General features: G+C 42.4%; 1 protein-coding gene across 3 annotated transcripts in view; it reads right to left on the bottom strand.

The window, feature by feature from the left end:
- anapc1 (anaphase promoting complex subunit 1) overlaps positions 1-22,778 on the bottom strand; it is a 220,408-nt gene that overhangs the window by 135,916 nt on the left and 61,714 nt on the right. For all 3 annotated transcript variants that reach the window (XM_072551412.1, XM_072551410.1, XM_072551413.1), the window contains exons 20-27: positions 21,484-21,575; positions 19,367-19,515; positions 13,820-13,898; positions 10,062-10,098; positions 9,897-9,967; positions 8,261-8,439; positions 5,995-6,221; positions 2,511-2,629 (exon numbers count right to left, since the gene is read on the bottom strand). In XM_072551412.1, the coding sequence (XP_072407513.1) occupies positions 2,511-2,629; positions 5,995-6,221; positions 8,261-8,439; positions 9,897-9,967; positions 10,062-10,098; positions 13,820-13,898; positions 19,367-19,515; positions 21,484-21,575 (953 nt within the window). The remainder of the gene's footprint in view (positions 1-2,510; positions 2,630-5,994; positions 6,222-8,260; positions 8,440-9,896; positions 9,968-10,061; positions 10,099-13,819; positions 13,899-19,366; positions 19,516-21,483; positions 21,576-22,778) is intronic.

The following is a 22,778-nucleotide window of genomic DNA, read 5'->3' as shown; positions in this document are numbered from 1 at the left end:
AGATAGGTGCTTGATGACCAGCTATGATCTAACCAATGTGATAGCAGGGAGGTTTAAAACAAAGAGCCCGAGCAGTGGACAGTTCAGCTGTGGGAGAAACTAGTCACTTGGAAATAACTAAATTGAGTCATACAGCATCCTTCAACCCAACTCGTCCATGCTGACCAGATTTCCTAAACTGAACTAGTCCCATTTGCCTGTATCCCTTTAAACCTAAATCTGCTCCCTCTAAACCTTTCTTATTCATGCACCTGTCCAAATATCTTTTATATGTTGTAATTGCACCCGTCTCCACCAATTCCTCTGGCAGTTCGTTCCACATACGTATGACCCTGTTTGTCAACAGGTTACCCCCAAGTCCTTTTTACATCTTTCCCATCTCATCTTAAACCTATTCCATCTTGTTTTGGTCTCCCCTAACTGAGGTAAAAGGCTTTGGCCATTCACCCTATGCATGCCCCTCATGATTTTATAAGCCATATATAAAGTTATCTTTAAACCTCCCATGCTCCAGGGAAAAGAGTCCTAGCCTATCTTTATGACAAACTCTCCAGTCCCGGGAACATCATTGTAAATCTTTCCAATTTAATAATATCCTTTCTACAGCGGGGCAACCAGAATTGTACACAATACTCCAAAAGTGGCCTCACCGATGTTCTGTACAACCACAACATGGCCTTCTAACTCCTATACTCAATACTCTGACCAATGAAGGCAAGCATACCAAACACTTTCTTCACCACACTGTCTAACTGTGATGCCACTTTCAAGGAACGACGTACGTGAATCCCTTGGTCTCTCCATTGGACAACACTCCCCAGAGCCCTACCATTAACTGTCTTGGTTTGTTTTATGTGCAGCAGCTCAGATTTATCTAAATTAAACTTTATCTGCCCCTTCTTGGCCCAGAGACGCAGCTGATCGAGACCCTGGTGTACTCAGAGATAACCTTCTTCAATGTCCACTATACAATCAAGTTTGGTGTGATCCACAAACTTACTAACCATGCCTTCTACATTCTTATCCAAATCATTGATATAAATGGGATGACAGGGTGGCTCAGTGGTTAACACTACTGTAACTCAGCGTCAGGAACCTGGGCTTGGTTCCAGCCTCAAGTGACTGTCGGCATTGAGTTTGCACATTCTCCCTATTCCTGTGTGGGTTTCCTCCCACAGTCCACTACAAGTTAAGTGGATTAGTCATGCTAAGTTGCCCCCCTGTAGTGTTCTAGAATGTGTAGGTTAGGTGGATTAGCCTGGGGAAATGCAGGGTTACAGGGATTGGGAGGTGGGGGGGGGGGGGGGGGGGGGGGGGGGGGGCGGGGTGTGGGATGTGGGATGCTCTTCAGAGGATCGGTATGTAGACTTGATGGGCCAAATGCCTGCTTCCACACTGGGTAGAGATTCTATGAACTGACAAACAAGTGTGGGCCCAGCACCAATCCCAAAGGAACACCGCTGGTCACAGGCCTCCAGTCCAAAAAATATTTTCTACACCACCTTTTGTTTCTTACTGCCATTATTTTTGGTGCATGAAGAAAGGCCATTCAGCCCATCACGTCCATGACAGTGAGTGGTAGTTGAGGATTTTATTCATTTATCAACCCCAATCAGATATATAATTAGTAAGTGTGCATTTATAATAATATTGAGGGGTGTGAAGTGTGGGAGGAGTGGGAATAGGGAGGGAGATGGTGGGGGAGGGAAGGGTTGGAGGAGGCAGAGGTGGGGTGAGAACTAGAGGCGGGGGAAGGGGGGGGGGGGAAACGGGAGGGTGGGTTGGAGCGATATGAAGGATGGAGTGATGTGAAGGATGGAGGGTGGAAAGTGAGAGAGAGGGCTGGAGAGAGGTAGGAAAGGCTGACAGGGAAGGCTGTGTGGTGGAGTGGGGGGCAGGAAGAAAGCAGTGGAGTGGCTAAACAAGGCAGGGAATTATGATGAATGAAAGGGCAAAGAGACACAGTAGAGGGGTGGTGAGGACAGGGAACAAATCATAGATTAAAATAGTCTTTAATTTAATAACATACTGTAATTGTAAACGCAACTGAACCAAGGTGATATTTTCGTTTCAGTTATCAATCATCATGATTCATCTGAAACAAGATTACCAGTATTTGAAGATTAGATTTGAATGAAAGCAGTTTTGGCTGCGGTCTTTCACTCAGTTAGCAAAGAGTTGCAATTGCCTGCGAGTTTGCACAGAAGACATCTACAGCCAGCAACAAATGTTGACTTTCGGTATGACTGCAGATCCAAACCCAAGTGAAACACAGGTACAAGGACACTGTGACAATCTCTCTCTGTCTCTCACTCTCGCTCCCTCATTCTCTCTCTCTCTCTTGCACGCGCTCTCTCTCTCTCTCTCTCTCTCTCCCTCTCTTTGAGGCGATATATGGTTTTCCATACAGAAACCTGTTCGAATGTGTGAAACCAGCTGATTTCCAGGAATGTGAACACCACCACAACAATTTGAACAACACAATACAGGTTTGATCGGGAAATACACACCAGTGAGATTTAATTTTGGAATAGGAAGTGGCTCAGTTGGCACTGGATGGTAAGAGAACAGAGTAAACATCCCTCGTCCTGGAGGAAGTGCCATGGTTCGTTGACACAGTTGTAGTAACCTGTTGTAAAATAAAATAAAAATGGATTTTATATTAAGTAATAGATTTTTGAAAATAAACTGCAACATGTGAAACTATATTGGTCCCCATCATGTAGCATTTGGCAACCAAATTAGGCAGATAGATATGAGACAGGAAACACTATGTTGTGTTAAATAGTTGTGTATCAGACATGAGACAAAGCAAAGGGACACAGGAACGAAAGTTATACAGCGCCATTAAATTAGACCCATGGTTGACCTAAATTCACCAACTGCTTTGGTTTTATCACCATTAATTTTTTTGTCAGAGAAAATCGAAATTTTCAACTGATCCATCCTCAGGATATACAGGGGAAGTGCTGAACATCTCTGCAAAAGGTACGCACAATTTTGTAATGCATTCTGACAGTTTAAGTATAATTAGCAACACAGGCTAGGTTTCCCCTGCTCAAAATGGAGGCCCTGATAAAGCAAAAATCACACATGTCATCCTATAATCCAAATGGTGGTTAAAGGGGCCATAGGGGATCAGAGAAGGAAGAAATGAAGGACAGGGGTGGAGGAGAGGACCAGGGGACAGAGAGGAAATTCTAAGATTTCCATGAGGAATGCGTTTCATCTGAGTCAAATGGAGGTGAACAAAAGGGCAGACCAGTAATTTCCTGTTTATTGGAATCTAATAAACTGCTGTACTGAGGTGTGCATTATGTCAGAGCCCTGCCCAAACCACAGAAAGTAAATAGATCTGTCAAAAACAGAGTTCAGACTGAAACATTTCAGTGCAATTCTACCAAACTGGTGTAACCACGGGTTAAAGATTTGAGTAGTTGAACTGTATATAAAAGCCACAGGTTCAATTGCAGGTTTGTACTAGATTAGTACATCTCAGCCATGTTTTTCATGCCAGGATATCGATCAGAGAATTAAATCTGGGTGTGACGATGCTGAGAGCAAATCTGGTTGTAACTGCCCCTCTCCCAACCTCGCCCATTACCTGCCACAGCTGAATGCTCTGCAGCCAATACTGTTTAAGCTCATCAAACCAAGAGTAGTCCTTTTATAAAGGCACTGGCAGGCTGTTGAGCAGTACAATTCAACTGAGGCTCAGAGCACGCAACCTAAACGAGCATTGCTGCCTTGCACAGGAAAACTGATGACTGAAGAGATCGATAAAGAAAGGCAGGAGTTCATACTTTAGTTCTGATTGTTTGCTTCATGTCTCACTAACAGAAAGAAAGAATTTAAATTTGTACCATGCCTTTCACAATATCAGAGCCTTCAAGGCATTTTATAGTCAATCATATGCTTTCAATGCATCAGATAGTCAGCAGTCAATTTATAAACAGTGAGTACACACCAGTAATGAGGGGGGCTTTGGGTGCCAGGTGAAAGACAATTACTGACCCCCAAACATTCTCCAAAGTACGTTACGTAATTTTATCGGGCATCCGAAGGAAATTAGTTTAACGCTCACCGAAAAGGCAGCATCTCTAACAGTGGAGCATTCATGTGGTGTTGCCATGAACTAATGGTCTTGTGCTCGAATTTCTGGAGTGTTGTGATGATGTGCATGGGTAGGGTGAACAGCCAAGATCTTTTTCCTAGAGTAGGGGAGTCCAAAGTTAGAGGGCTTACATTTAAGATGAGAGGGCAAAGATTGGAAAAGGACCTGAGGGTTAATCTTTCCATGCAGAATGTGGTGTGTGTAAGAAATAAACTGCCTGAGCAAGTGGTGGACGCGGATACAATTACAACATTTAGGAGGCATCTGGATGGATGCATGAATAGGAAGGATTTGGATGGAAAGGAGCCAAATGCTGGCAAACGGGATTAAGTCAGATTGGTATGTCTGGTCGGCGAGGATGAGTTGGACCGTGCTGTTTGACTCTTTGACTTGACATCTCATGACTCAGAAATCCACTCCTCCTTCTATCAGAGAGCTGCATCTCGTATTTCTGATTTGTAATCTCCATAACTTAGTAAATAGGCCACAACAGCACTCTTTTGTGATACATTCTCTCTTGCCAGGATCTTCAAGCATTGCCTCTCATTGTATTGTGAAAGAAGTTGACATCACAGAAGCTAGTCATTGGGTCCATTGCGTCTCTACCAGCTTTTCGATAGAGAACAGACTTGAATTGACAAAGTTGGCAGACCCCTGACTCTAAAAACTTCTACAAGGGCTGCTCGGAACCTAAGCTGTCAGGAGATGCTCAAAGACAAACCAGAATTATTCCCCTGTCTCTTGATCTGTCCCTTTCCACACCAGTTGGTAAAATCCCTGTCTTTCATGTGCCATTTCTCATGATGCACTGAGGTCCGCCTGATGGATTGTGGACAAAGGCTCTGCTGCATTACTCCCATCCCACCATTCACTGGACAAAATGAGCGCCACTTCGAAGACCTGAGGGTAAACTAAGATCACATGAGTTTTGCTTTCATATGTCTGTGGGTAAAAACAATGACTGCAGATGCTGGAAACCAGATTCTGGATTAGAGTGGTGCTGGAAAAGCACAGCAGTTCAGGCAGCATCTGAGGAGCAGCAAAATCAACGTTTTGGGCAAAAGCCCTTCATCAGGAATACAGGCAGAGAGCCTGAAGGGTGGAGAAATAAGTGAGAGGAGGGTGGGGGTGGGGAGAAAGTAGCATAGAGTACAATGGGTGAGTGGGGGAGGGGATGAAGGTGATGAAGGTCAGGGAGGAGGGTGGAGTGGATGGGTGGAAAAGAAGATAGGCAGGTAGGACAAGTCATGGGGACAGTGCTGAATTAGAAGTTTGGAACTGGGGTGAGGTGGGGGATGGGGAAATGAGGAAACTGTTGAAGTCCATATTGATGCCCTGGGGTTGAAGTGTTCTGAGGCGGAAGATAAGGCGTTCTTCCTCCAGGCGTCTGGTGGTGAGGGAGCAGCGGTGAAGGACCTCCATGTCCTCGGCAGAGTGAGAGGGGGAGTTGAAATGTTGGGCACAGGGCGGTGTGATTGATTGGTGCAGGTGTCCCGGAGATGTTCCCTAAAGCGCTCTGCTAGGAGGCGTCCAGCTTCCCCAATGTAGAGGAGACTGCATCGGGAGCAACGGATACAATAAATGATATTGGTGGATGTGCAGGTAAAACTTTGATGGATGTGGAAGGCTCCTTTAGGGCCTTGGATGGAGGTGAGGGAGGAGGTGTGGGAGCAGGTTTTGCAATTCCTGCGGTGGCTGGGGAAGGTGCCAGGATGGGAGGGTGGGTTGTAGGGGGGCGTGGACCTGACCAGGTACTCACGGAGGGAACGGTCTTTGCGGAAGGCGGAAAGGGAAATATATCCCTGGTGGTGGGGTCTTTTTGGAGGTGGCAGAAATGTCGGCGGATGATTTGGTTTATGCAAAGGTTCATATGTCTGTACCTGTTTTCTTTCTCTTCGATGTACTCGTGGTCGCTCATTTCTGGCATCTGTATGACGTTAACACGGACTGGGTGCGTGCTCTGAAGCAGGCGGCGAACCTCCTGCACTCGCAGATCTTCGTTCCAGATCAGGGACATCAAATCCTGGCTCATGTCATTCATCCCATCTTCCTCCTCTTCCGCTTCAGTGCCTGAGGCTCCATCAGGCAGTAACACGTGACCGATCGCCTGCAAACACCATCAGATTAACAAACAATGGCTTCTGGACCTTTCAGAGGGGAATAGCTCAGTTGATTGAAGGTGGTGACTAACTGAGCCTTGCGCTTCCGGAGAATCCTGTTAATCTGGATCGGGCTTGAGGAGTGTGGGTTATATTGGGTCTCAGTGCCCTGGGTTGTGACGGGTAAATAAACAAGTCAAGGCTCCTAACCCTGACCAAATTCCAGCCATCCCTGTTGGAAGATTGGGCATGATGGAAAGATGCTCACATCGCCGGATCCCTCCACTGGGGTCCTGTATACAAGATGGGCAAGATAGTGATGAGTTACCAGTTCTTGGGGAACTGTACCCCTGGCTGGAAAACAATACCCTTCGTTGGACGAGAGAGGGAAAAGGGGCTTGGAAAAGAGGAGGCACAAAAAGTAGTTCGGGGTTCACATCCCTTAAATTTGGTCAGGAGTGGAGCGGTCCGAGAACAACCAGGGTGCCAGGAACAAATACAATAGTTGTTTTGATGAAAAATACCTTAATTGAGATCAGTCATCTGAGGTCACATCAGTGGAGTGGTTGAATTATTTTATGCATTATTTTGGAGAAATCAGTTGTTCCATACACAGTCATTTTTACTTTCAACATTTACCACTCAAGACAAAGTAATAATTCTCCCCAGCAACAGTTCTGACGTGAGGTCATCAGCCTGAAATATTAACTCTACCGGCAGATGCTGCCTGACTAATATTTCCCGCGTTCTTTTCTCATTTACATTGACACAAATGTCATCTCACTACCAAAGGTTTCTCGATACTGCCACTGCAACTTTGGGCCTGTCTATCTTTGGAGATCTTGGAATCATTACTAGAACACACGATACAATGCAAAATTGAAGCTATTGTTCATTCCCCCTATATTATGTGAAATGGAACAAATAGGAGGATAAAATCCACTTGTCTCGATTTCAGAGACAAAGGTATTACCAATTAGTCAAGAAAGCCGACATTCGCAAAGCACATCAACTCTAAAATTTTCCATCTCACTTTAAATGCAATGCCCATATATGTCAAATCTGGGTTTTTTAAATTTGGCGAGGGGATGTAGGCATTTTTAGTCAGCCAGCATTGACAGCCTATACCTAATGCAGCCCTGGAGAAGATGGTGGTGAGCAACCTTCCTGAATCACTTCATTCTCTAGGTTTAGGGACTTCCACGGTGTTGTTCAGCCTGCAGTTCCAGGATTTTGACCCAGTGCTATTGAGGAAATAATGATATATTTCCAAGTCGGGATGGTGTATATGGTTTGGAGGAGAATATGCTGATAGTGGTGGTGGTGTTTCTTCTGTTGCCCTTGTTCTCCTAGATGGTAGAAGTTGCAGTTTTGGAAGATGTTGCAGGGAGTTATTGCAGCGCATGTTGTAGATGGTACACACTGCTGTTACTAAGGGTCGGTGGGGTGCCAATCATGCAGGCTGCTTTGACCTGGATGGTGTTGGGTTTTTTTGAGTGTTTCTGGAATTTCATCCATCCAGACAAATGGAAAGCATTCCATTACAGTTCCGACTTGGGTCTTGTAGACGACGGACAGGAGGTGAGTTACTCACTGCAGAATTCCTGGCATCTGATCTGCTCCTGTATTTCCATGATTTATTTAGCTGAGTTTCTGGTCAATGATAACTGCCAGAATGTTGAGTGTGGTTTATGTGAGTCAATGTTCTCACTGTAAACCATACAACACTCCACATTCCAGAATGTTCCATGCAGTGCAACTAATGGACTATGCAATGAGGAAAAATGAAGAGAGAATGTAGGTATTCAGCTCAGCTTACATGTCAGATTTTGTGGACTTTCAGACTTGAATCCCTCTAACTTGCAGCATTTTGGCAAGATGTAGGTCTGATGTATAGTGCACAAATTTGACTTGTGACATATACAGGAATAGCATTGTAATTAAAAATTCAAATCATATTTCAGTATTCAAAGCTACTGTCAGATTTCGAGAACAAAACCTTCCGTTCAGGTATCTCATGTTGCCACACAAGTTAGTGCAAACTTACAGATTTTGTCTTGTGTAGATTTCCTTCATGCGCCTGCTTGGAAAGGTCCTGGCGTCCAATAAGAGAACAGGCTGCTTCCGACCAATCTGAGGAAGGTTGCTCACGGCAATGATAAATAGCATCACGTATTGGGAGCGCAACCCCAAAGGGAACAGTCTCCAAATCCTTTAAGGTAAATCCTACAGCAGTAATACAACCACAGGTGACATTTACACTGAAAACCCTTACATAGGCACAAAAACAGAAATTGCTGGAAAAGCTCAGCACCTCTGTGGAGAGAAATCAGAGTTAACGTTTCAGGTCCATAGAATAGAATCCCTACAATGTGGAAACAGGCCCCTTGGCCCAACAACTCCACACTCACCTTCCAAAGAACCATTCTCCTAACCTATTATCCTATATTTACCCCAGACTAATACATCTAACCTACACATCCCTGAACACTATGGGCAATTTAGCATGGCCAACTCACCTAACCTGCACATCTCTGGATTGTGGAAGGAAACCCACACAGACACGGGGAGAACGTGCAAACTCCACACAGACAGTCGTCCGAGGTTGGAATCGAACCCGGGTCCCTGGTGCTGTGAGGCATGGTGGCGCTAACCACTGAGCCACCGTGCTGCCTAAGGGTCGGGTGACCCTTCCTCAGAATGTAAGTCTGAACTATACAAATGTGCAGAGTCTCTCGTGAAGGTTTGCATTTCCTGTTGAAGTTCATGACGCTGTAGTTTTCTTTACTGGGGGAGAATGTAAAGCACTATGTACCTCCCAATCAAGCCTTGTTTAAGCAGAGAACTCCGGCAATAGCAGCTTACCAAACTGCTTCATTGGCTGGTTGTGCCATAAGCAACGTTTGATCCCTGTGAGTGCTGAAATGGCTAATCTTAGCTCAGATATGCTACAAATAGCTTCAACCAGCATGAGAATACCAGGCAAACCAAGGGAACAAGCTCTACCCTGGTACACCCCACATTCTAACAACCGAGCCAGATCCTCTGTGCAGATTCAAGTGAATAAATGCCATCTGAACAAGGCCTATGGAGGCCATGAACAAGGAGGCAACACCTTTAGAAAAGGGAGAGGGCAAAGTCATTTACAAAGATAAAGAAATTATAAAGTAGCAAATTCTAAGTGTATTTTGGCAATGTAGTTCAAAGCTCTGTGGCAATAGCTTTACATACTGTATTAATCATGGGCTGAAAAGGTGGTGGAAGCATGAAGAGGATACATTTGCAGAGCAGGGGAGTGGAACTAACCAGACAGTCCCTTTCAAAGGGTCAGGATAATCATCATGAGTTGAAAAGCCTTGTTCTGTGCTGTATTTTTCTATTTTCTTCATCTACCGTCTGCCAAGCACTCTCAACACAACACAATATCTCATGCACTGTGAAGAGATAAAACTCCATTCCCACTTGGATACAAAAGGTGCTGTGGGACTCTGACTCCCTTTTACTCCCTACCTGCCAAGGAAGAATTCCCAACCACCTGACAAAAGGACAGCTCAGTTCTTGGGGGTCCAAGTGTGGGTGAGCTGGAGCCATCAACCAGCTGGACTCTACGATGCTCTGCTGCTCAGACTCCATGCTCTGGTCAGATACTGAGAAATTCAAGACAGTCAGTCTTGGGAGCTTACCGAGGTTTGTAAGTGAAACCACCAGCTTCGCCGCTAAGCTGGAAGACGAGGTGCATGGATGCAGACTAAGCCTAAGAAGAGACGGAAAAATGTAAACAAACAAGCGGGATTTTGCGCAAAGCAGCTGCAGAATAAAAAGAAAATATCAATTTAGATGCTTGTTACCTTTTGTTGTCTTCCTCTGCCTGCTGTTTCCTTTGTCCTGTTCAATAGTTTAGAAGATGTAACAATTGAAAGATAGCAGAACTATTATATAAGAGCATGTCATTTTAATTTCAGCCCTTCCAACTGTTATATACAGTACATCATATCATGTGTGTCACAATACCATGACAGACACATATATTTTAACAACCCTTTGTATTGAGCAGAAACTGAAGTACATCCTGACCTATGATGGAATCTCTCACTAACTCGATGGTTGGCTCCGATAATTCATTATGTCTTAACAAATTATGCACCAAGTACAAGATCCTGAGGTCCCAGAGTAGTGAGAATTCCACTCCTGTATGATAACTACTCACTTGCCCTTTCACAAAACAATTAGCTTGTTAAAGTGGAAAAGCAACATATGATTTTCCTTCACAGTCCGCATGCCTTTTCCTGTCCACATGGTTTAGTTTTGGATGGGTGTTAAGTTTTGGAATCTGGAAGGCAGAGGAAACATAGGCTGGATAAGAAAGAACTGGGTTCAGCAAGGCTTCATGGAATATATTTTAATGCAAGCAGCATAAGGAATAAGACAGATGAGCTTAGGGCATGGGCGGACATATGGGAGTATGATATAGCATTGACAGAGACTTGGCTCAAAGATGGGCAGGATCGGCAGCTCAATATTTCTGCTAATGGGGCATTCAGATGTCAATCAGGGAATCAATTATAAAGTGAGGATAGGATGATCAAATAACGTCAGAGAGTTACAATGAAGAAATGGGACAAAAAAGCTGTTAGGGCATTGTAGGCTCCCAGTCAGGGACAGTAAGAGGATCAAATGTGTCATCATGTCTCAGAGAAATGCAATAATCACATTAGGGGATCTTAACCACCCAAATATTAAGGGGGATAGTTTTAGTTTGCATGACAGGGAGAGAACAAAATTCCTAAATTGCATTCAGAACTATTAAGCCAGTACATGGGAGAGGACAGTTCTAAATATTTGGAAATGAGCCCAGGCAGGTGGAAGATGTGTCAGATTTGGAAATAGTGACCATAACTCAGTTAGCAATAAGATAGTTAGTGAAAACAGTAAGGATGGGCTGGAAATAAAACTTCTAAACTGGGGAAAGGCTAATTTTACTTAGAATAGATACAATTTGGCCCAAAAATGACAGGGAGCGATTACTTGCAGGTAACATTGCGTCAGAGTATAAAAGCTTTTCAAGGAGGAAAAAGGGCAAATATTTTTCCGCAAAGGCAAAGGGTGGGATCAAAAACTGAGAATCCTAGATGCCAAGGAACATAAAATTTAGGATCAAGAGAAACAAAAAAGCTAATGGCAGATATAGAGGGTTCAACACAGGAGACTCCTTACAGGAACTTCAAAAGGAAATTAGGAAAGCAAAGAGAGTGTATGAGAAAGGATTGGCAGATAAAGGAAAGCTCAAAAGGGTTTTTAAAAAATGTATAAAGAGAATAACAAGGAAAAGAGTAGGGCATAGTAGGGACCATAGAGATAATAGGAGACATAGAATCCCCACTGTGCAGAAAGAGGTCATTCGGTTCACTGAATCTGCACCAACTCCCTGAAAAGCATCCCATCCAGACCCAGCTCTTCCACCTTATCCCCATAATGCTGCATTTACCATGGCTAACCCTGATACCATACACACCCCTGGACACTACGAGATCATTTATAATGGCCAATCCATCCAACCGAAGAGGGGGCCAATTTAGAATGGAAATGAGGAGACACTTCTTCAGCCAGAGTGTGATGGGCCTGTGGAATTCATTGACACGGAGTGCAGTGGAGGCTGGGATGTTGAAGGTCTTCATGGCAGAGATTGATAAATTCTTGATCTCGCAAGGAATTAAGGGCTACTGGGAGAGTGCGGGTAAGTGGAGTTGAAATGCCCATCAGCCAATGTTTAAATGGCGGAGTGGACTTGATGGGCCGAATGGCCTTACTTCCACTCCTATGTCTTATGGTCTAGCCTGCACATCTTTGCACTGTGGGAGGAAACCACAGCACCCAGAGGAAACCTGCACAGAAACTGCAAACTCCACACAGACAGTCACCCAAGGCTGGAACTGAACCCAGGTCCCTGGTGCTGAGAGGCAGCAGTGCCAACCACTGTGCCACCATGCCACCGAAGCACGAATACAGAAGACATGGGCACAATCAATTATTTGTGACAGTCTTCACAATAAAATAGGACGATGCGAGTGCAGACATCAAGGTGGAAATTAATTAATATGTAGAGAGGACTTACTAAAAGGTTGAGCAGCCTTAAAAATGGTTAAATCTACAGGCCTGGAGAAAGACTGCGTCAAACGTGAGTTAAGTAACAATTTTACAGAGAAAAGCAAAAGGAAAGAATGAAGAAAAAAAAACAAACGACTGAAATGAAAGAAAGAAAGAAAATATGTTGTATTTATATGGAATCTTTCACAATCTCAGTATGTCACAGAGGATTATACAGTTTATGGGGTATTTTTGAAGCACAGTCAATAGGGTAAAGGAATGGCATGGAAATGTGGCTGACTTTTAACTGCCCTCCGTGCAATTAGGAATGGGTATTAAATGATGGCCGAGCCAGTAATGCCAATAACCCATGAAAAACTGTTTTGAAAAATTAGGCAAACTCCAAGCTAATTATGTACAGAAAACTCCCACAAAAAGCAATGACAGAAAAAAAGTGGGATAGCCTCCTTGTTCTAAATAATGATGTTAGGTCTAAACAGATTATATTTTAATACAACTTCTGGCAAGTGGGTGAAAAGTTGATTATTTCCAACACTTTTTGCTCATAGCTAACTTCTTGTTCCTCAACTGCAGGGCTCCTATTCCATGAATACAATTTATAATTAACTGTCTACCTTTCCTCTCCCCTGTGATTTGCAGAACATACTAACAAGGTGCTCCAGAATTCAACTTCTGCTTTCCCAAACTTGTTGCCTTGGAGACATTTCAAGAACTGCCCCTGGGATTCAGTTTTCCGTCTTGGATCCAACACTGACATCTAGTTTCTGCTGTGTGTGTTCAATCAGGAATGAGGGTGGATCTCTGCAGAGTGAGAGACTGCGCAGGAAATAACCGCATCTGTATCTTATAATCACTTTAGCTTTCCACAATAAAGTCTGGCTGCTGCATCCAAAGGCTGTCTTTATCTTAATCTTGCACTAAAGCAATTAACTTCAAAGCATAATGCGCACTTTCTGAGGCATGACAGCTTTAACAGGCAATTCCCTGTAAATTCCATTTCTGGGTCATAGTTCTTGTTGCCTCTAGCACTAAATGCATTTCAAAACCATTCTTAGCCAAGCAAGTTCTTTGGATGCAGTTTCAATGAAGTAATTTCCTGACAATGAGTCTGGAATACTTATTGCTGAATCTCATCAAGGTTAACTCCCATGTGCTTATCAAACCACAGAGCCCTGGAACCTTTACTCAGCAAAACAATCTTTCGTTGCTAGATGATTAGCACTAAGAGGGATTTCAACACTGCCTGTGCCAGTTCTCTCTACCTCACACAGGCTACAGCTTGTGTTTTGTATTCGATTTAGTGAGTGCCAGCAGTATTAGAAAATGGACCAAGCAAGGATATGAAATTATTTGCTGATAAAACCAACCCACTGAGAGGAATATTCAGGCAGTAGATATTGTGAAAGAACCCACGCAGAATTGAGTTGACCATCAAAATTGTGACCATGCACTTTCCCAGTGGTCTTCCCAGACAGCGTAGAAAATGATCTGAAGACAATACCTGCTGCGATCCGAAATAAATACTGAGATGACTCTTGCGATAGTGCCTTTTCATCGCCAAGTACGTACAGTGCAAAACTCTGCAAAACAAAAAGCAAATTTACTCAGAAAATACCACACACCCCAATCGACCACCTTGTACTCTCCAACCATTTCCTCAAACAAAGATTCAGATGCTTCTTCATATGCCAAAAGCAAACCCCTTTCATTACCCTGCAGAATCTGCTCCATACATTCAATAGCCTGTGAAATGGTTAGTTAAACTGCCTGTCAACCTTTTCCACCTCTGACCCCAATTCTGTGCTACCAGCTTGTGTAACTACAAGATATCTACTGAAGAATCATTGAGGATAAAGGGAGGCTTACAGCCCATTATTGCTGGGCTGGGGCTCCCGGATATCCGTTCATCTTGTTCTACCAATGTTTCCCCATAAACTCTCTCAATTTTCGCTTTTTATAGAATATATCCAATTTCTCTTTCCTTCTCACACTTTTGATCAGAGACTATGGATTGTTTTTGTGCGTGGTGCTTGATTTGGTTGGAATTAATCTTCTATCAGTGTGAAAACCTGTGAAAAACATGCACTTAAGTTTTACTGTGACAATTTCCTGACTGGTCCCTTCTTCGTTCTCCATCAGATTTCTTTGTGCGTATTTTGAAATAATGGGTCAGTTCGTTCTTCTCTGGCCTGTGCCATTGTCACTTTATCATGGACTGCATTAAATCCCAAGGACATGATATGATGATAAATGAAGTTCCATTTTGATTCCCTGCATATGATCTGAGCTCGACATCCCTCCAGTGGCTTCATCGTTGGAAACTCCCCACACAGTGGACAATAATAGATCCCATCCTGCGTCTGATCATTTCGCCGTATTATCCAAAGAACATAAAAAATAATGTCTCCTTGTACAACACAGTATAAGCCCATCTTCTCTTTCAAGATGTTGAGTTTACTGGGGCACAGTTTCCACTCTTTTCCACAATTTGGACAGAATTGATCAAACCAGTGCAGTCAGGGAATTGTCATAGCAAAACTTAAGTGCATGTTTTTCACAGGTTTTCGCACTGATAGAAGATTAGTTCCAACCAAATCAAGCACCACCCACAAAAACAATCAATAGTCTCTGATCAAAAGTGTGGAGGTTCTGCCCGATTTGTAAACTTGAAACATGCTAACTTGTTTTAGGAATGCTTTATGTCCTTTTGGTCAAAAATTGCTCAGTTTACCGAGACTGATCTGTGTACACCAAATAAACAATTATCTTAGTAAAATGCATATTTATGACCATTTAACCCATTTTAAGCTCCTTGGAATGTGGGTATTACTGGCCAGGCCAGAATTTCATGCCCGTCCTTAATTATTCAAGGATAGTTAAGTGTCAATCACATTGCTGAGGGGCTGGAGTCACATGTAGGCCAGACCAGGTAAGGACAGCGGCTTTCTTCCCTAACAGACATTAGTGAACCAGATGGAATTTTCCAACAAATGACAATGATTTCATGGTCATCATTAGGCTCTTAATTTCAGATTCTATTAGCATTTTAGTATTAGTATTCCACTCGTAAACCTTCACCAGATTACCACCATTAAATCCTGAAGACAGCAAAGAGAGGACAAAGGTTGTTGGAGGACAATCACCTCAACCCCAGAAAACGGCTAGAGCTCGTCAGGATAGTGTCCCAGGCCCAGCCTTGATCAGTTTTACATCGATCCTAAATCTACCTTAAGGTTAGAGTTGGAATGTTTGCTGATGATTGCCACATTCAGCACAATCTGTGACTGCATCAAGACTTGAACCTGACCTGAAAGGTCAAATTTGGACTGGTGAATGCTAGGTAGCCATCTTACAACACAAATAGTAGGCAGTTTCTGAATCCAAGAATTTAACCACCACCCCACAATGTTCACCACTCACCAGAAATATAATTAGCCCAACCACATAAGTATTGCCGCTACAAAAGCAGGTCAAAGGTTGGGAGTTCTGCAGTGATTCACCTCCTGACTCCCCAAACCCTCTCTATCATCTACAATGCACAAGTTAGGAGTGTAATGGAATACTATCAACTTGTATGAGATCATTACCACCTGCAAATTCTCTTACAAACCACATACCATTACAACTTGGACTTATCTCACTATTCCTTCACTGTTGCTGGGTAACAATTGTGCAACTCCTCCCAAACATTTTAAGTATTTTACTTTGTTTTTGCTATTGCTTAGTGACGGGAAAGGGAGGTTCTCAGAAATACATTCCAGAGTACAACTTCACCCCAAGTATTTAAAAATATACAGGATGTAGATAATTATCATTGCAAAGTCTTCAAACGAGATTGCTGCAAACCACTGAAATTTAACATTTCTTTCTTTTCTGTGATCACAGATGAAGGAATTTGACTTTTTTCCCCAAAATTTACACATCTTTCATAAATTTTGCAGCAAAAAAAAACTAACTGAATGTTGAACCAGTAATGGAAGCAAGACAGAACTAGTATAAATATACTGTCATGTGGACACATTAAGGTATTGTTGAGGGGACCCAGGAAAGCAGGCAGTCTTGTCATCATGGAATGTAAAACTAACCTCTGACGGATTATAGAAATCTTCATTAAAGTAAAGTTGCCATTGTCCCATAGGACCACAGGGTTACTCTCTCATTGGAAACACATCTGGTGGCAAGTCTAATCTTGAGGTCACCATTCCTCAGGGCGAGGGGCCAAGTTGAGAAGATGGGACCATCATGCTAATCTCAGCCAGCGGTGAAACGAACCCGCTCTGTTGCCATCACTCTCCATCACAAACCAGCCGTCCAATCAAATGAGCTAGGCAACCTCCACTAATCTTTCTCCAAGACATTACAACATGAATATTGCAATTTGTACTCTTGTGCGTCCAGGTGTCTTAATTTATCTGTTGTTTTCCCACAGGCTTTACAGACATTGGCTGTATTTCACTCAAGGTCAGTTCCATCTTGCTGATAGTGCAGCTTTTATACTCTTGTCCGCCTTCATAGATTACAGTTTCCATCTGCTTTTACAAACTGATTCAACCCCTTCAATACTCTTTTTTTTTAAAATGTATTTTGAACTCATTATCTGGTGCAACTTAGAAATACACAATTCCGTCAGTTGCACAAAGATCAGACATTGAGCAGGAACTTAGTGCGAGATTACCAAAGCCACAATTAAGTAAGTTTGAAAACCGTCCTCATAAAATGTAATCAAAGAGTACAGAATACCATTCGGACCATCAGACCTGTGCCAGTAATCTGACAGAGCTCTACATGCAATCACACCTGCATCCCCAATTGCCCGTAAACCTTTTTCAAATATTTATTCAATTAGTTTTAAATGTTACTTTTGAAGCCGATCAGGCAATGCATTGAGATTGTAAGAATTTGCTACTCCCTCCCCTGACTCTTTTGTCAATTCGCATTGTTTACTTAATCAAAACCGCTCATAATTTTGAATTCCCAACCTTTCCTCAACTTTCTGTCTGCTGTGAAAACAGCCCAAGCTGCTGTGGTCGCCCCATGGAAAAAATAAATGGATAACTCTCAAAAATGGTGCAAGGATTGCAATATAAGATTAACCCACTTCCTTTGCTTCGAATGCAGGCTCTGCACAAAGTTCATGTTACCTTTTAATATCCAAGATACGATTTACAATTTTTGCAGTTGAGCCCAACTGTGGCTGTTTTACTGAATAGATTTCTTAGCATAGTCAAAGTTCATGGGAGTGGATACAAAGTTGGCTGACGGACAGGAAACACAGCGCAGTGCCAAACAGTGCCTTTTCTGAGTTGCAGAAAAGTATACAATGAGATTCTTCTGGATCAGAGTTAGGATGGTTACCTTTCCTGATAAACACTAATGGCCCAGACTGTGCAGGGGATAACTTCAAAAGACACAAAATTTTAAAATGTAGTAAGCTGTGAGCAAGACAAAAAGAAACTTCAAGAGTCTGAAGTTCTGGTCGCCCATGAAAAAGATACTATTAACCTAAAAAGAGTGCAGAAAAGGTTTCCTTGGATGTTACCTGGACTGGAAGGTTTGAGTTATAAGGAGAGGCTGGGTAGGCTGGGACTTTTTTTGCCCTGAAGTGTAGGAGACAGAGAGGTGACCTTATACAAGCAGAGATAAGGTAGATAGCCAACAGCTTTTCCCCATGGTAGGGGAGTCTAAAACTAGAGCGCACAAGTTTAAGGTGAGAGGGGAGAAATACAAAAGGGTCCAGAGGGGTAATTCTTTTCACACAGAGGGTGGTGTCTGGAATGGGCTGCCAGAGTTGGTGGTGGAGGTGAGCACAATTTTGTCATTTAAGAAACATGTGGACAGATATATAGATGGGATAGTGTGGAGGGATTCGGATCAAACACAGGCAAATGGGGCTAACTTAATTGTGAAAACTGGGCGGCTTGGACAAGTTGGGTCAAAGGGCCTGTTTTCACGCTGTAAACCTCTATGACTCTCTGACTCTAAAACAACATTAACACAGAATGAACAGATCGGTGGGAGCCAGAATTTCTTGCTGTGAAATATAGTGTGATAGTGAGAAGAATAAAAAGAGACAAATAAAATAAAGATCACAAATTCCAAGGGCAATTAAAAATGTACAATGAAAGCTGGCCTAGCCAGTGACACTGACATTCAATAAATACATTTTTAAGAACTTTCTGTCATAAAAGGCCTCCTAGCCTTTCACCAGATTTATTTCATGACACTGAAACAGGGAACAAACAAAATGTGTGACTAATTCCAAAGCTATTCTTAATTGCTTTCAGAATGAAGCAGTTTCAAGCACTCTCCCTCTCTGCAATAAATTTAAAAGCCTTCCTTTGGTCCCAACATCCAAAGAATTTTGCTTCTTTAAAAACAAGTCTAATAAAAGATGCATTGTCAATGCTTCTGTTAAATTGAGCCACAAGAGTATACTTTATTCATACGAAGGGATTGCTTCAGTGAACATTTAATCTTGTAAAACGCATAAAAATGTCTACAGAAATGTCAAACTGTGCATGAGCACTACCACTTCTAACTGACAGTGCTTACCCACTTCAATAGTAAACAAATTATTCAAGTTAATCATATCTATGCGCACCAGATAAGTTTAGAAATGTGCCTTGATAATCACATTTTCTCTGTCTCCAAAGATGACAATACTTGAGGTCAGAAATAGAAATTTGGATGATTAAGAAGTATACAGAATATTACAAGATCAAGAAGAGATAGCAATGTGTGTGCCCCAGCCCATGGGACCTGAGAACATACAGATGACAATCAATGGATTTTGCACAGGATCTGCTGGCTCCATATCTAATGAAACAAGTTCAAAATAACAGGGAAGAAAGATTAAATGGAGGAACATCAAGGCGTTGACCCATTTTGCCAAATCACTTACAAATTTGAAAGAGAAACAAGATGCAGACTTGCTGAAAACATTGCACAGTTTAAATGGTAACTTGTAGATGGCATAAATGTCTTAAATCCCCCATTATTGCTCCTAAACAATAAAGCAACTGAAAACCATGGCAAAATGCTGACTTACCTGCACGATTAATTTTGTTCTTTCACAGATGCCAGGCAGGTAAGGGAAAGGGGACATGATGTCACCATTTAGACAAGAACTTAGCCACTGATAGATGCTTGGAGGTTCAACAGTGAGGAAAGGCGGCTGGTGCATTAGTCTTGCTTGTGCTGTGTTAAAGAAGCAAGATCTTAAAATCTTAATATCTTTATAGAGGTTCTACAACTTTATGCTAGTAACAAGTTTTCTTTATTTATTCATTTTTCTGCATTCATATTCTATTTTTGATGTATTTTTCTGTGTTTTAAGTTGGTGTCAGACAGTGGCGACAATATACAAGAATTTTCACTGTATTTTATAATAAGATACGTGTGACAATCAAATAAATCAAGTTTCCTTTCAGATTCGTCAACTGGTGCAATGTCAAAATCAAGGGTATTTAAAGTTAAAAATTACACAACAAAAGGTTGGCATATTGGGGTGCAAATTTGGTTCCCATGGCTGTTCCATGTGTCTGGATGAAGAATTGGTTGTCAAAGGTGAAGACTATATGATCGAGGATAAAGCCAATATGCCAACATTTTTATGCATAGGTTTGAACAAGATTTCTTCTCTATGCAGGATCTCCAACCGACACTGTACACCAGGTACATTGATGACATTTTCTTCCTCTGGACCCATGGCGAGGAGTCATTGATAAAACTACACAGTGACATCAAGTTTCATCCCACCATCAAACTCACCATGGACTACTCTCGACTATCTGTCTCATTCTTGGACACGTGCGTCTCCATCAAGGACGGACACCTCAGCACCACACTCTACCGCAAACCCACAGACAACCTCACAATGCTGCACTTCTCCAGCTTCCACCCAAAATATATTAAAACAGGCATTCCCTATGGACAAGCCCTACGCATACACCGGATCTGCTCAGATGAGGAGGAACGTGACGAACACCTGGAAGTACTCCAGGATGCCCTCACAAGAACGGGGTACGATGCTCAACTCATCGACAACCAGTTCTGACGTGCCACAGCAAGGAACCGTAATGACCTCCTCAGGAGACAGACACGGGCTGCAACTGACAGGGTACCCTTCGTTGTTCAGTATTTCCCAGGGGCTGAAAAGTTACGCCATGTTCTTCGTGACCTGCAACACATTATCGATGAGGATGAGCACCGCACCAAGACCTTCCCCACACCTCCACTACTTGCCTTTAAACAACCGCCAAACTTCAAACAGATCATTGTTCGTAGCAAACTGCCCAGCTCTCAGGACAACTCCATACAACTCTGTCACGGTGGACGCTGCAAGACTTGTCAGATTGTGGACATAGATACCACCATTACGCGTGGGAACACCTCCCACCTTGTACATGTCACTCAGCCAACGTTGTCTCTCTTATATGTTGCAGGCAAGGATGCCCGGAGGCATGGTACATTGGGGAAACCGAGCAAAGGCTACGACAACGGATGAATGGGCACCGCACAACAATCAAGACAGAAGGGTTCCCTCCCAAGAAAATCTCAGATTCAAGCCTGGGCCATGGCTGAGCTCAGCCACGGCAAAGTTCATTTCGCTGACAAACTGTCTCTGTTTTACATTTAAACTTCCTCCCAATCACATTCCTTTCTGACCAACTTCCAGTTAAGCTTTTGGAAAGCGAGAGTAATAAAGGCCCAGATGGAGTTCATTCAACCCATTGCTCCACAGTTACTGGCATGGCCTCAATCAGGTCAGCACATTCCTCCGTCCTTCAACCTATAATCCTTGATAATGTGTACATCATGTGGTCTGCTATGCTTTCATTGCCAACGTCGCAGAAATGAGTTGTCATCAGTCCCAAAAATAGAGGTTTGTGATAGTTCTTTCTTGCCAGACTAATATGAAGTAACAATGAATTAAAATTGAAACTAACATGTGCAAGTAGTTATGTGTTATGTAGTTTTTAAAATATAAGTTAATGACAGATTTCAATGCAGTTGCTTCTGGGCCTCAGACAGATCAGTTTGCCCTCAGGAATCCCACCCTGAAGAAACCTCCCATGTTTGAAGTTCAAAGGCAGATATTACTTCACTGCAAACCTTGCAAAAGAAACCCTACATTCCAGATGGCCAAGAAAAGCAGTGTGTTACCTTGATCGATTTTACACGTTTGTTTCAAAGCCTTCACCAATAAAGGGTAGTCCCTCCAATAAGAATCCATGTACATGTCCAACTTCAAATCTCTGTCAGATGATACAAACCAAACTGTGGATTACACTTTCAATGAAGAAAAGACTGAAAACTTCAACAGTCAGCTGCTTTTTCTCAGCGATACTTTCAATGAGTTATGTCAGTACTACTGTTGAAATAAAGTATTCAACTTGAAATTCTATATTCCAAGGATGAAGAAAATAACGAGTTTTTACTTAGACTGAGGTAACAAGCATCACAGCAATAAATGACTATGAAAAATGTGGAAAAATATGTTTTTCTAATTGCATTCATGACTTATATAAAAAGCCTAATTAATTACATGGTTCCCTTTTTACATAAAAAGTGGACATTCTCATCAAAGGAACACTGGATTTGGGAGCAGGTGTAGGCCATTCAGCCCTTCTAGCCCGCTCTACTACCCATTCAATAAGGTCACGGCTTATCTGGTTGTATATCAATTGGCTTGTCAGCTTCCATATAAACTTAAACCTCAAACTCCTTGTCTATCAGAAATCTAGCAAACTCTGCCTTCAATCAGGTCAATCAGCTTGCCTCCACTGTTTTCTGTAGAAGTTGACTAGCAGCCATCAGACAGAAAGCAAATTCTTAAATGAATTCAAAGGCAGTCTTCCCGTTCTTAAAACATCCTTCACTACTGTCCCAATTAAGGATCCACACCAGCTCTTACAATTCAATGAGATTACCCCTCATTCTTCTAAACTTCAAGGGGTATAGGCCCAATCTTCTCAATCCTTTGTGGTTGGAGAAGCCCTTCAACGAACAATAAGCTGAATGAATCTTCTCTAAGCTGCATCTAATGTGATGAACCATATGCAATATATATATATATATATATATATATATTATGTTACGGGATTTGGATTTTATAATAGAGTAGACAGATTTGGGATGGTTCTATGAAGTTTTATTTTCAAAAGAGTTCAGAAAATCATGTTGAAGAGTAACCTAAATGCATCAATCCCAGGAAAGTATGTGATTGTCGTCTGGGAGGACCTCTGTCGTATTAATAGATGGAATATTCACACTGCTGTGTTAACAACAGACCAAAATGTTTTAAGTTTTGTTTTGAATTTCAGATCAGAAGGTTCAAAGTCTCCGTTCAGGAGAATCAGGAATTCAGTTCAGAAGCGAGAAAGGTTAGTTCAGGCAAGCTAGTCACTGAAGTGGAAGAGGTTTAATTTGGGGAGTAACCAACCCAGGTGAGTTTGGAT

The sequence above is a fragment of the Chiloscyllium punctatum genome, chromosome 3, assembly GCF_047496795.1.
Source record: "Chiloscyllium punctatum isolate Juve2018m chromosome 3, sChiPun1.3, whole genome shotgun sequence".
Taxonomy (NCBI): domain Eukaryota; kingdom Metazoa; phylum Chordata; class Chondrichthyes; order Orectolobiformes; family Hemiscylliidae; genus Chiloscyllium; species Chiloscyllium punctatum.
This window is presented reverse-complemented; position numbering and strand designations above follow the sequence as displayed.